At 35.1% G+C, this 15,524-nt stretch overlaps 1 protein-coding gene across 7 annotated transcripts in view; it reads right to left on the bottom strand.

Annotated features, from left to right (window-relative positions):
* Nucleotides 1–222: 222 nt before the first annotated feature.
* SMARCA1 (SNF2 related chromatin remodeling ATPase 1) overlaps nt 223–15,524 on the bottom strand; it is a 74,570-nt gene continuing 59,268 nt past the window's right edge. For 6 of the 7 annotated variants that reach the window (XM_084790720.1, XM_084790725.1, XM_084790722.1 and 3 more), the window contains 4 exons: nt 15,352–15,470; nt 15,025–15,237; nt 1,771–1,881; nt 223–698 (listed from right to left, as the gene is read on the bottom strand). In XM_084790720.1, coding sequence (XP_084646846.1) covers nt 627–698; nt 1,771–1,881; nt 15,025–15,237; nt 15,352–15,470 — 515 coding nt within the window. In that variant the 3' untranslated portion in view covers nt 223–626. Of the gene's footprint in view, nt 768–1,770; nt 1,882–15,024; nt 15,238–15,351; nt 15,471–15,524 lie in introns of all 7 variants that reach the window. The other variant, XM_084790724.1, reaches the window with a different exon arrangement.

Below are 15,524 nucleotides of genomic sequence, written 5' to 3'. Positions count from 1 at the left end.
AATATTTAGAGAATAATTTAAATGTAACGCATACTGACAGCAAGCACAGTATCAAATATTTGGGATTTTTTTTTTAATATTTTTCTTTTCTCACCCTTTATTTCCTTAGGGAAAAAATATTTAGATGACCTCAAAGAAACAATTATTATGCTAATGACAGTATGCAGTAACACATACAAGCCCAGACTCAATAGAAAAGAAAGCAACAAAGAAGTGAAAAAGTCTTTCTCCTCAAATCATTTTAATTCATTTTTCCACAGCCATATAAATTTAAAGTCTGAAACAACAATAATACAGCTATAGAATCTAGGTTCTCTTTCAAAGCAGCGGCATATAAAACATAGAAAAGCTAAAACCTCAGCACAAGCTTCAAAAAAACAAGGACTGAGAGGAATTTGATGAAGACATGAATGCACAAAATACAGTACACAAAATACTAGAATGCATAAAATAGAAAGCTACACATTTCAGGTAGAAAGCATTGTAAAATATATAAAATATGCAAGAAATCAAAACCAAACAGTTTTTTCCTTAGAGTACAATGAATACATTGGAACTGGTAATTAGCATTTGAAGATAGGAACAAGAAAATAGCAGTTTCCCATTTAAAACTTTATTTCTAGGCTTTAGGATTTCACCTTCTTGACATCCTTCTTTCCAGAGCTCTCAGTAGCTGACTCTGCTTTTCTTTTCTGTGACTAAAATGGAAACAGATTTAATGTTCTGCTCCAATATGCACACTTCTAAATGGCCCAACAATGTTAAATCTAGGATGTAAATGCATTAAAAAATTTAACATGAATATTCACTTCAGTGTTATACTCACAGTTAATGCTCTATATAGCCCAACAAACTATATAACCCAATGTAAAATAACTTTTAAAGGTGTTTTTTTATGAAAAGACATAAAATATCCATCAAAAATAGTCATCAAGTATCTACTTACACATGGCTTATAAATGTACTCTTATCTTAAAGAACTACTTAATATTTAAAGTTTCCAGGGAAATTGTTAGTTATTAATGTTATTTTATAACCTTAAGATAGATGTTAACACATCATATTTCATATCTTTTATGATGCACATTTCTTTCCCCTTTTAGAATCTCTGACATCAGGATGTATCTTACAACTGATAACAGATGATACTTGGCATCATATCTCTTAGTGTCACAAAAAAAAATGCTGTGTCTTACAACAGAAAGCATCTTAGATTTGATGAAATATGGTGGTCTACTTTACACACTCAAACAGAATATTTTGAATCATAGATATACACAGCAACCGGACAAGATTAAAATCACATTTTTATCCAGCAACTTATTGACAAAAAAAAAAGGCTTTCTTGTCTGCTCAGAGGTCCCAGTTGAATACACAGTTCCACAAAGAGCAAACATGTCATTTGATCAACTCAGAACTCCGGGTTTCGATCTCCACACCATCTCATCCCAATCTGAACCTTTGCAGCCCCCACGGCGACCTAGTCTCAATTCATAGGATCTCACTGGCATTCTGCTTCTGCTTAGATTTATGAGGAATTTCTTAATACTGAGTCTTGTAACAAGGGAATTCCTAACCATGTGTTCTTCAAACAAAAAAAGAAGTATATTTGTGATGTGATTCTTCTTCTGTCTAAAACAAATTAGCATTTCATAAAACCCAGCTCAACAATGGGTATCATTATGGCATTAAACAGAGTATAAACATTTGTCATTATGTTAAAAAAAAACGAGATCTACCTAAAAGTTAGGAAAATGCTGAAAATTTTACCATTGGAGTTTTAGCTGCCCGTTTCTTCTTTTCTGCTCTCTCTCTTTCCTCAATTTCCATATTTTCTTTTTCAATCAATGAAATCAAAGTATTACAGCGTCTCTGAAATTCCTAAATGAAATAATAAAGAGTTGAATTTCTAAAATATATTCTTTTAGGATTAGAGACTTCTTTAACTGTATCATTTCTCTAGAACAGAATTTCCAAAATTTGTATTTTTCTGTCCTCCCACCAAACCAGTGTTCTTTAGAACACCATTTGTATAGGGTATTAATAGGTCCCAGTAAAAAGAGATGGGGGGGGGGGTAAGTGTCATTCAATAGATGACAAGTTAAACAAGCTGGTCTGTTTTACCATGAAACACTACTCAGCAATAAAAGGGAAGGAACTATTTATACATAAAACACTATGGAGTCCAGAGAATTATATTGAGTGAAAAATTCAGTAACAAAGGTTCTATCTAGTATGCTTCCGTTTATATAACAAATTATTTGAGGCAGGGTGTCCATGCTAAACTGGAACTCACTACGCAATCAGGCTAGCTTTAAATGTTCATCAACCCTCTTCCTGTCTTGGCCTCTCAAGTGCTGGGATAACAGGTATGTGCCACCATGTCTAGCCATACAATAGCACTAAAGGATAAAATTAAAGAGGAGAACAGATCAATGGTTGCCAGGTGCTACGGGGAGTGGGAGTACAGATGTAGCTAGAGATAGTACAACTGACTTGTGAAAATGATGGTTCCACAAATCTACAAATGGTAATATTACATGAGGACCCCACCACCACACACAATGTCTATAGAAATCATATCTCAGCAAGTTCTGTGGATTACACTAATATGAATTTTCATATTGCAATTTTACACCATAGCTACTCAAATTGTATCCATTGAGACTGGGCTCTAGAACTCTGTATTTTGATTGGTGGTGGTTTGCTAAACAGATTTCTTTATTATGGGGCTTTATGGAACCTTTCTGCTCCTGATGCTCACCATGAACCACTGGGAAGAGGATATAAGATTGCAGCTGTTCTTGGAGCTACTTAGCCAACAGAAATCTCAGCACACATCTTATGGGATTTAAGTTCTGGGAATCAGGGATGAACTTGCTAATTCAGAGTAAACACTATCTGAAAAGATTTTTGCATTAACCTTGCCACTACTATATTTTACTGCCAGCAAATCAATGCATCCAAACTATAAACAAATTTTATGAATGTATAGTGAGCACTAAAGATATGATTCATTAATATGGGACCTCATTTATTATTAACCCTGTACACTTTGCTGTGTTTGAAGGTAAATAATGGATTAATACCAAAGGTTAAACAATGTTTAAATATATGATTCCTTTTCTGTGAAAGAATAAATGCCTGGCAAAACAGTTAAACACCCAAACCAAAATATAGTTTCCTAGCAATTAAGAACAAACTCAAGAAAAATAAAAATGATCAAAATGTAAAAATAGAAAGCTCAACAACCTTTCAAAGATTTTTAAGGATTTATTTTATTTTACACCTATGAGTGTTTTCTGCATGCATGTCTGTGCACCACATGTGTTCCTGGTGCCCACAGAGACCAGAAAAGATCATCAAATCCCCCTGGAACTGGAGTTACAGACAGTTGTGAAGTAGCATGTTCTTCCTGTAGAAGAACAGCCAGTGCTCTCGGTGGAACAGTCATCTCTCCATGGTACAAGAATTCTTTTTAAGTTTCAAGAGCTGGGGATTTAGTTCAATGGTAAAGCACTTGTCCAACCTGTCTAACAACATACACACACACACACACACACACACACACACACACACACACACGCACACACACATGCACACACAGTTTATTCTCTGAAACTACGGTTCAAAAACTGGAAAGTAAAACAATGCCATTTCTATCACATTAGTAGTGATGTGTCCATGCTGTGTGCACACATAGGTGTAGTGTATGTGCTTGGCTGCAGTAAGATGTAAAGGAGAGCTTTCCTTCACTGACATTGAGTGTCAATGTAACTTGTTATAAATTAAACTTTCTCCCAAAATATTATCTTTTAAAGCCCTAACTCTCATGTTTAGGATATCCATGAGGCCCAATGCCATCTTCTGACTATACTTAAAGAAGGGGAGTTTGGTGTGATTAGTTAAGGTGAAATGAGTCCAAGTGCCAAAGATGGTCATCTCCCCAACAGATGGCATTTTGGATTCCAATCTCCAGAGCAAAACAACAAAAAAGTGTTGCCTACCCAGTCAAGTCTGTAGTACTTAGTTACAGCATTGAGCAACAAACTAATACCCTACCTTTCAAGAAAATGGGTTGGAAATAGTAAAGAAATATTTTTAAATTTTCATATCCTCTCACTTAACAATCTCATTCTTAGATACTTACTATAATGAGCCATGTAATATTTCAAGAAATTATTTATAATACTGATAGCAGGAAAATCCTGGAAACTAAATTTTTTGGTACTTAGTAATAAATGTACAGACACTGGGCACAGCTGAAAGAATACTAACTAGCAGTTAGTATCAACTACCTCTGAAAGCAGGATCAGTGGTGAAGTTTTCTTTTAAAAATTGTGTCTGTTTACTCTGTAGAGGTTGCATTTACACCAAAGTTCAAAAGAGCCTTTTGCCACAGCAACTCTATATTTCCAAATTTTCTAAAATGAGCATTTATAGTCTAGAGCAACTTATAAAGTTGTAAATAATGGCAGGAAAAATTTTAAAGCACAGTTTTATCTTTGTAAGTAAGATCTAGAAAACTGCCACAAAACATAGGGAATGTTGAAATAGAATATAATATCAACTCTGCAAACATTTTCTACTCTCTAATTCTAGCCCCCAAAGAAACAGAAAATAAAAAATAGACTGAGCAGAAAGGTATTACACATGAACAAATTTGTGTTTTCCAATAAAAACAATCTTATGTAACACTGGAATCAAGTTTCTTCAACACCCATAATTACCCAAGGTTTATACTTACCCAAGTAATGGTAATATGTTTAATATGCAGACCAAATACTCTTCATAGTTTCAGTCAATAATGCATACACATACAAATTAAACAGCATGTTTTCAATTTATCTATTATAGAAGGGGCTAAGTTGACCCTGATGAGATCTGATCCTTGGTTTCAGGGAGACTACATAGATTTTTTTTTATATATATAAAGCTGATTCTTGAATCATTAAGCTATACCCTCTGGCTATTATTATTCTCAATAAGTAATAGTTGCCTGCGACTGCAGATATCTTTAGATACATATTCATGGTTCATATGAATGATTCAGGGGCAATTACTAATACTTTCAGACAGTCTTATATGTAAGGAGATAGGATATTAAAAATGATTCAAAATAGACTACACTAATAAATTCTCAACGTGACACCTTTGAATCTGTCACTAACTACTCCAAACACAGAAAAACAAACTCTTCAGAGAGGCATCAAAGAAAGGACAAGTATTTATGTTCTCTTCAATTTCTCTGTTTCTTGTCTTTGTGTGTGGCTTCCTATTTTTCTGAGGTTACGAGAATGGTCCATGGAGTGTCAGACAACTTCTATAATTCTCTAATCTAATTATCTCTTTCACTGATTCCCCACTCTTGATTTAGGTGTGAATTTGGAAGAAGGAAAAATAACACAGGGGAGTCAGAAAAGAGATGCCAAAGCAATTAAGGGCAACAGAAGACAATAAAAAACGACACATTGAAACACTGTTCTGTTGGGTTTGAAGCTGTGGGAAATGGCTTAAGTACTCTGTGTTCACACATGTGGGAAATTCAAAGGGGCAAACAAACTTCTCAGAGCTGTTTCAGCCCAAAACATTTTTTCTTCTGCTTCTGAAATAATGTTTGGTAGAAGCCAACTTGGCAAATCATACACAATTCAATAGCAATCGCTAAAGCTAAGTTATATGCAGCTCAGAGAGGAAACAAAGGATTAAATGTTACACACAATTTAGGTGACAGAAGGACCTCTATGACAAATCTTTTTTTTATGTTTTTTTGAGACAGGGTTTCTCTGTGTAAAAGGCCTGGCTGTCCTGGACTCGCTTTGTAGACCAGGCTGGACTCAAACTTGCAGAGAGCCACCTGCCTCTGCCTCCGGAGTGCTGGGATTAAAGGCATGCGCCACCACGCCCGGCTCACCACAAATCTTTAGCAGGATAAGTGACACAAGTAAATGTGCATTTTGTGTTAAGAAACTCCTTTATGGGCTGTAGAGATGGCTCAGAGGTTAAGAGCACTGTCTGCTCTTCCAGAGGTCCTGAGTTCAATTCCCAGCAACCACATAGTTGCTCACAACCATCTATAATGAGATCGGGTGCCCTCCTCTGACCTGCAGGTGTACATGCAGGCAGAACACTGTACGCATAATAAATAAATAAATAAATCTTTTTTTAAAAAACTCCTTCATATAGATTGTCACTTCATAAAAGTCTTAGACACGAAATCAGAAAGCGATAAACATTAGAAATTATTCAAGTTGATACATAACTCTCCAATACTGGATCCTTGCTAATAAGTCATGCAGCCTGGCCATCTATCTGACTTCCTCCAGTGTCAGAGTACTTGCTCCCTTCAAAGCCTGGTTATTCCAACTCTGAACAACTTGATCACCTTTCCTTGCCCAACACTGTTATTTGTTACCTTATAATATCAAACAACTGGTTCCATATCAAACTTGTGTAGTCCAAGAAAGCAAGCCACTTTCCTCCCTGCCTAACAATCCTGTGTTTCAAAGGCAGCTCCTATGCCTCAACCAATCTCATCTGGAGAACCACACACCCCATGCTTAGAGTAAACAGCCTCTCTTTACTCATCCTTCATGTAGACCATTTCACGGAAGACTGTATAACACACAAAGCTCCTTGTGATGGCTAATCTTGATGGTCAACTTGGTTGAACTGAGAAACATGCTGAAGATTAGTAAAGCACAGCGCAGCCCTCCCTCTGCCTTTGAGTGTGTTTCCAGAGAGGATTAAACAGGAAAACTGGCCTGAGTGTGCATACAACTATTTCAGAAAATGGAGGTCCAGATGGAATGAAAGGAGGAGAGGGAGAAAGTCCACTAATGCAGGCATTATCTCTATCTCTGCCTCCTGGTCACAATAAAGAAAGATATTCTACTCCACCACACCCTCCTTACCTGGATGGGCTAGAACCTCAGAAACTATGCCATCAATTTAGCTCCCCTCCCTTGTTTTTCTCATGCATTTGTCATCACAAGGAAAAGTATAACCGAGAAAACTGCTACCACAAACATGTAGTCATGCTGTGACTCCCTGATGATGTGACTCAGACATCTTTATAGACAGGTTATTGGAGGGATTTGGAAAAGTTGGAAGAAGTTGGGTGGAGAAGAATCTGTAAGGAGAGATAAATGAATGACTCTGGTGGGAGTACCAATGACCAGAGTGCCAGTAAGTATAAAGACTGCTTGTGGGTTTCAGATGGGAATAAGGACTCTATTAAAACTTGGAGAAGATGTTATGTGTTATGTATGGCAAAGACCTTACATACACTTTTTCCTCCCTTACAACTTTCAGCAAAGGTTAATTAATGAATTAATTTATCTGTGGAGAAAACTTCAAGGCAGCATAACATTCAGTCAACATAACGTGGATATTGCTGCCTGCTTTTTGAAGAACGTGCATTGGGAATTCTGAACAAAAAGGAGAAGAGTGGTATCCTTGTGGGTTTTCCTCAGTTTGATGCAAACTGTAGTTATCTGGCAAGAGCGACCTCAATTAATGCCTCATCAGATTGCCTGTAGGCACGTCTGCAGGACATTTTCTTGATTAAGACTGATGGAAAAGGATCAGCACACAGTAGGGCAGTGGTTCTCAACTTGAGGGCCATGACCCCTTTGGTGGTTGTATATCAGATATCTTGCATATCAGATAGTTATATTACGAGTCATAAACAATAGCAAAAGTACAGTTATTAAATAGCAACAAAAATAATTTTTGTTGGGGGGGGGGGTCACCATAACATGAGGACCTGCATTAAAGGCTCAGAGCATAAGGAAAGTTAAGAACTACTGCTGTAGGGGATGCCCTGGGCGGCGGGGGTCTTGGGTTATACTATTAAACAGGCTGAGCAATCCACAAGGAGCAAGCCAGTCAGCAGTGTTCCTCCATAGTCTGTGTTTCAGTTCCTGCCTCCAGGTTCATGCCTTGAGCTCCTGCTTTGGCTTCCCTCAGTGGATTGTGAATCAGGATATGTAAGCCAAATAAATAACCCTTTCCTCCCCAACTTGCCTTTGGTCATGGCATTTTACCACCGCAATTAAAACCTGACTAGAATTGATGGCAAGTATTTTCAATTTTGCAAATGATACAGTGTCTGTCACACTATCCTTCTCGTCCACTATAGCATGTAACTAGTCACTGAAAATATGTAACTGAGCATACACCCATGTTTAAATAAAACCTTAATTAAAAATACTAGCCCTATCATTTTCTATTATAATTTTCACATGTCTAAACATTGTTCTGATTTCTTTATAAAAATGTAAAACTAGTTCTTAGCTATTTAGTTTGTCTATTAGGGTTGAGAGTCAAAAATGGATAAAAAAGTAAGGAACTAAAAAAATTAAAATAAAAAAAACAACTATATTCCACGTGTGTGTCTGTGTGTGTGTGTGTGTGTGTGTGTGTGTGTGTGTGTGTGTGTGTCTGAATTTGTGGATGAAATTCTGTAGAATTAGAATTTTGTTCTAGAATTTTCAAAAATGGGCATATTTTCTCTTTTGTTCTTTTATGCATTCCCTATGTATTACTCCCCAAACTATCTATTTGAGATCTTCATCTGCAAATCTTGCAATATGTTTCCCAGATTTTGAGATATTTTGAACCTCTAAATACTAAGAAAAAACAATAGCAGTATATATTAGGCTTTCATAGCCCAGCAATATCAGCAACTGGATGTAAACTCATGCTCAAATGAAGATATGCTACCTATTTCAAACAAGTTTTGAATGTTGTGATGCTTTTATATAAATACTGTCACTTAAAAACATTGTTATTTCACGAAATGGTCTGTCATCTTTTCACATAATGATGTGCTGGTATAAATACTCAAAATGATCCCCGTTAGTGTACTAACTGTATTTCTAATTGTCCAAAGAGTTTAGGATCACAAATAAAACAATGTAGCTACATGTGTAACACACATGACACAAGTGATACATAAACTCATGAATAAATAAAAGCTACAAGACTTACGGTCAAAAGTCTAGCAGGAGACAGAGTCAGAAATAAACTAGCATATTGGTGCAATTCCTCAGATTCCATCCAAACCTTGTACAATTGTAGAGGTGAAAACAAACTAAAGCACAAACAGTCTGTGTTGATTTATTGACCTAATGCCTACTCTGGGTAAGATCCAATGCTGATCCCCTTGAGTATAACCAGTTTCACTTCAAGGTTAGAAGTATGGTAGAAAAATATGACTCGAGGACACACATTAGTACATTAGTCAAAGGGAGCAAAACACAATATGAAATAGGATAGAAATAAACTTGAGAATTTTTACTATATGTGGTAAGTGAGGTACACATGTACCTACTTCTACCAGAGCAGTATTTTAAATGCATATATATGATCATATCATTGCCCTGCTAAAATCTGTCATCGACTCCCCCTACTTCTACACACTAATGATGCAAATCTAGTCCTCCATCACTTGGCTGCTGGTTACATCTTCTAGCACTTCCCCATGCACACATTACTAGTTTTGCAATATACTGGTAGTATTTATCCCTTTTGCATAATCCTTCTTATACAGCTTGAAATGTGCTTCTTCTATGAAGCTATTTCCCTGATTCTTTTGCCACATAGCAAAGTTAATCACTACCTTCTCTATTATAAGATATTTTCAAAATTAAGGCAGAGAAGGAACATTTTAGTCTTTGAAGCACAGGGGAAGAAACAGGTTCCTTCGAGTTAAAATGTACTTGACTTTAATGACTTACAAAGAATTAGGTTTTATTGTGTGTTTTTCTAAACAAAATCTGTTTTTGTTGTTTCCCTCTGCCTCCACTTTTCCCCTATCCTTTCTTCTACCCTCCTACTCCTAGTAGCTTTCTTTACATTTTCAGGTCATATATAATGCCATACTCAAGAAGAACTCATCAGAACACTTTACAGGTTATTGATTTTCTTCAATGTATTATTAATCTTTCATATATTTCATTAAGAGTGAGGTCTCCTAAAATACCAACATTAGATGTTAGATGCAGTTACATATTAACATAAAATATATAAAGTCATAAGCAACAAAACATTAATGTGACTATAGAACAACCAGAAATTTTCTATTTCCCTTTTATTCATCTAAAATATCTAAAAAGAAACAGCCTTTCCAACTAGATTGAATATTTAGAAAAGTACTCTGTGTGGAACCAGTAAGCTAATTAACATTTACTAGCCACTTGGATAATCATATAAAGTGAGAACCAAGTTCATAAAAAGCCATAGCAATAATTTCTAGAAAGTCGTTTTTTTCTCCTACAGTTCTAATGAGAAATGTCATTTTATTACTTTTAAATAAGGCACAATTTCATTAATAATAAAGTTGTGATTTGAAAACAAACTAATAACATGAAAATGTTATTACCCAGTTTTCAACAGTGTGTGATTCCCTGAGATGCTATCGCCAAAACTCATTTAAACTACTACCAAAGGCAGGGTAATTGTAGTGACTAATTACTAATACTCAGATTCAACTGCAATGTTCTTGGCCATGGGCAAAGGAACACACAGTTTCCTGAGCTGGCTGGAGGGAAAAAAATGTTCTTCAGCAATTGAAAAGTTAAAAAAAAAAAACAGACTTTTTTAAAATGAAAATTAAGAACCAAAGTCATCCTATAGAGGAAACAGTAAATGTTTTATCAGTGAATGTTTATTTCTGAGAATTAAATTACTTAGAAGGAAACTAAGAAGGATCAAGACACTAATGATTGAAGGTTCTTTTCCACTCTGTCCTGTCGAATGAACTGACTTATGTGTTATGGCCTTTGGAACGCTCAGATTCTCCTCAAATTGCTATGTCACATCAGTCACTAATAAAGGAACAGAGATGGCAAGGAACTGAATGAGCTAATGTTGATAAGGGGACAGGTTGGCATCATATAAAAGACACTACACTTAAATACAGTATATTATCCTTTCATGGTCATTTCATACAGATCCTTGTATTTGGGATCGTTTTTGAGTGACCAAACACTAAGGCCCTAAGCTATGATCCCCCAGCTCCAGGATGAAAGTGGTAAGGCAGTTCTTATGCTCTGAGCATAAAAGTACAAGTTCAGCACATGCTTCCTACTTCGTTTTGAAGTTCAATAGAGGCTGATTACTTACTTAAAGACCACACGACTTCTTCAAAAATTTTTCAAAATCTTTTTAGCACAGAGAGATGGAAATGAATCTTATTTTCTCTTTTGTACAGCCAGCAGTTTTAAATGAAGAAAAGCCTCAAAATCGTCAACCTTTAGCTGAAGCCTTTCAAAATGAGGTGTATTTGAAAGTGGATATTCGTTTCTTTAAGCACTTTGTGAATGTTAGTTAAGTCAGATGTCATGAATTCAGTACTCTGAGATTTGTGCATAAATATATAACTATTAAGGTTCTTACATTTTTTTTTTCTAAGAAAGATTTCACACTATTTGTTGATATGTCTGGGAAAGAAGAATCTTTTAGTAAGTCGAGTTTAATCATTAGAAAGATTTTAAATACAGCTAGAGTCACAAAACGAATCAAATTGCTTCCTCCATTTCAAAGATAGGATTTTTTCAATGAAACCAATGTTTTTTATTACAGGAATCACAGCTGTCTCTCTCGAGAAGGTGGATTCTCTCCCAAGATTGTGAAAATGATTGACTAAAAAGATATTTTTAAAACAAAGGGAAGAAGAGGATCTAGAAATATTAATAATCCATTTCTGCAACTCCATAATTATTTATTTTAACATAATCTAAAAAGGTGATATAAATATATGCAGAAATATAAGTAAAAATTATCCACTATCTAGAAGGGAAATAAAATTTTAGCATAACAGAAAACTAAAAAAATCTTAAATTAGTATATTTAAGTATAAAATTTACTACATTTGTAAAGATTCTGTAAAAATTAGAAATTTTATTTTCTAAATGGTAATAAAGGACAGTGGTGTTTGCAACTTTAATAGACAAAATACAAGTTTCAATTTGTAACCACTTATATAGTTAATATCTGCCTTTTGGCAAATACGCTCCGAAGATCTAAATATCTAGAGAAAGGAAAAGCATAGAAGTAAATGTTTTGAAACAATAAATAAAATGGAGGAAAAATAGCATCCTTTACAAGGGAGTTCAGAGACATCTAGTGGCTGTTGATATATTGGAGTTTCATTCCTTGGTACTTAGTAAGGAGGATATTGTTCTAAGATCATCTTATTATTGCAAACAGCATAAGTTTTTTCTTGCACTTTTAATCTCTTTCATTCCTTTTGCATTATCTTAGTAACTGTAGAAACTACACCCAGTATCAAGCCTTCAACCTTTTAAAAATTAGTAAAATATCACTGAAATATCACAGAATTCAATAAACGTTTCATCACATAAAAGGGCACATATGTTCAAAACTGGGATTTCTTGGGAAATGAAGTTGAGCATTTTTCTTTTACAAACTATTAGTGCTGCCCTAAATTGTGTCAGAACATGCATTAAAACCCAAGTAGCTAGAAATATAAATGTCCGTCTTTGAAAGGAGCTGTAGTTAGGTGTATTCACAGATATCCTAAGTGATGCTGCCAAAGTCTGCTGACAGTCAAGATCAAAGCTCATTTCCAAAAGAGAATTAAAAAGCAATTCTACATTCTTCTTCAATAATTTACTTCAGTGATCCAAATAACATGTCAAACAACTTTTCTGTCCCTAAATCTAATCATGGTCCCTCGTGCTGCAGATTAATTCCTAACTTTTTCATTGTTCCTTCAATTCTCTTGTATCATAGTAGCATACACACTTCTCCATTGTTTTTTATATAAGTACAACACTTAAGTTTTATATAAGTACAACACAGAGACCAGGCACTCTGTATGTTAAAGGTTAAGCAAATAATATTCCAAAGCTACCTCCAAAATAATAGAGCAGCTTCATATTTTCAATAGAGCAGCTCATATTTTCTTTTTTATTCATCAGTGTGAACTGAAGGTATAAAATGAATCAAACAAAATATGAAACACTTTCTCATACCCCCAAAGAACTTTTAGAAAGTAAAATATTTATGAGAACAACTTAAGATATGGGTGTCATTTTACAACTAGTCACAAAACCACTGCTTGGGTTGTTAGGTTTGAGATCTTTTTCGTTTTAGGCCATATAAATCTATTTTTGTTTTAATGACCTTGGCTCATGAAAGAATTTCAATGACAGCACTAAAAACGTTTTCACACGAGGCTGATCATGGTGGAAATGGCTATAATCCCAGAATTTGGGAGGATAATGCAGGAAGATATTGAACTCAAGGAAAGCCTGGGCTACATAGCAAGTTCCAAGCCAGCCTAAGCTACATAGTAAGAACCTGGTTAATTAATTAATTAATTAATTAATTAATAAGCTGCAAGATTTTGAGTGTCATCATAAACAGTGCTATTAAGTAGCACTAGATTTTAGAAAGAGCAGAATTCATGTTGGAAAGCAACAGAGGGGATTCCAGAGGATAAAAATAAGATAACTATACATTTTTGTAATGTCCTTATGAAGACCCAATTTGGGCTACAATCTCTTTTCACTGAAAACAAATCCTTGAGTCACCTGTACAGTCTCAAATGTCACCTGGTTAGTTACAAAAGGAAAAGTGTACAATAAAGTGGTTAGCCCTGAGAATCATAGCATAAACCAAGAGAGCAAATGTAGCATCACAAGTAGTGTGAAAACCTGACACAATATTCTTGGTGATGTGCTGCAAAAGTAGACACAGAATATCACTTCTGGACCATTCTTGCCCAAGACAGTGAACTTAAATCTACTAATGAACAAATTATAAGGAACAGTACAGAGCACTCTATAAGATAACTAGCCTGCACCTCTTAAAATGATGATAGTTATGTTTATGTATGTGTATATATGCATGGAACAATAATAATTGAAGAAAAGTGAGTTATAAATGTAAGAAGGATTAAAGGGAATATGGAAGGAGTTAGAGGAACAGGACATAGGAGAGGGTAGAAAAATGTGGAGAGGGTAATGGTGTAATTTTTCATTTTCAAAGTGCCACTATCATGAAAAATGAAACACTACGGATTTACAAGACACTAAAGAGACCTAGCAGTCAAGAACAACCTATGAACATTCCACACTGTCTTAAACAGAAACTATAAGAGACTTTTGGAGAACTGCCAGAAAAGTCTGTTTATAGGATTTTGTATTGCTGAATCAATATTAATATTTCATGTAGGATTTAGCTATTATGTAGAAAGATGTATTTATTCTTAGGTGATATATATTATTTTATTTTATTATTTATTTTAAAGGTTTATTAATTATTTGGGTTTATTTGTGTGTCTCTCTGTGCCACATGTGTGTGAGTGCCTGGAGAGGCCAGAAGAGGTCAATGGAGGGTCTGGAGCTACTGTTACAGGTGGTAGTGAGTTACCGGAAATTGAATTCAGGTCCGTGGGAAGAGCAACAAATGCTCTTAAACAATGTGTCATCTTTCCAGAGCCATCCTCATTTTTTTCCATGAGTTACAAGGGGGTGGGGTGCATGTGTGCAATGCATGTGTGCATGCGTGTGTGTGTGTGTGTGTGTGTGTGTGTGTGTGTGTGTGTGTGTGTGTGACCATGAATTTTTTTTGTTTTGGGCATGTGAATAGGCCCGTTGTCCATGCATGTGCAGTGAAAGCCTGAGGATGATGTTAGGAATTATCCTGTATGCTGAAGTTTCTACATGGTAGATTCTACAATGAACAATTATGTTGTCAGAAACTTACTTTAAAATGGTTAATAAATGTATATACTTACATAAATATCTCACATAAACAAATATGTATTAATATAAGATGCAGATGTGCTTCTGAATAGAGATGTTTTGATATTTCTGAAAATAGGCACATTTTAAATAGATTACACATATATAGTATATAACTATATATTGAAAGAGATGGGAGAGAAAGCTAATGTAACAAAATGTTAACATTTGGAGGAATAAAGTAAAGGGGAAGATTGAAAAGTGTACTTTTCCAAAATAAGTAAGTGACCAGAGGAATACCTACCATGGCAGTTCTAGACTTGATAAACCAGTCAAATCTAAATTGGGGAGCATTCCGTACACACTGTCTTAATTCTTCATACACATTTTCTCTGTCAAAGCCCATTTTGTGTAACATACAAATCAAGAATCTGTCTTCTTCTTCAGTATAGTTCTTTCCTTTGCTGGTCCCATACTGAATACGCAGTTGATGAAATGGAGCCTTGTATCTTGCAATCTGTATGTTTCAACAAAATTGCACTTTTAATGGAGTGTGCAATAACAAGTCAAAACTAATCACTACAGCAAATAAAATAATAATCTCCTAATAAACTGAAATAGAATATACTACTTTGGCATCCAGTGCTTTCTTAATACTGATCCTTCTCTGGATTCTTGCTTCTCCGCGTTCAATTTGAGCCATAATTTTCTCAATGTCCTGTAATTCATTGCAGCGTTCCCAAAACACAGCTGAAAGAAGAAGTTATTATTTTAAATTACCACCATTTAAGCAAATGAATTCGA

Source organism: Acomys minous, assembly GCF_964271855.1.
Source record: "Acomys minous genome assembly, chromosome: 7".
Classification (NCBI taxonomy): Eukaryota; Metazoa; Chordata; class Mammalia; order Rodentia; family Muridae; genus Acomys; species Acomys minous.
Note: the sequence above shows the minus strand (reverse complement) of the source record. Positions and strands in the feature narration are given on the sequence as shown.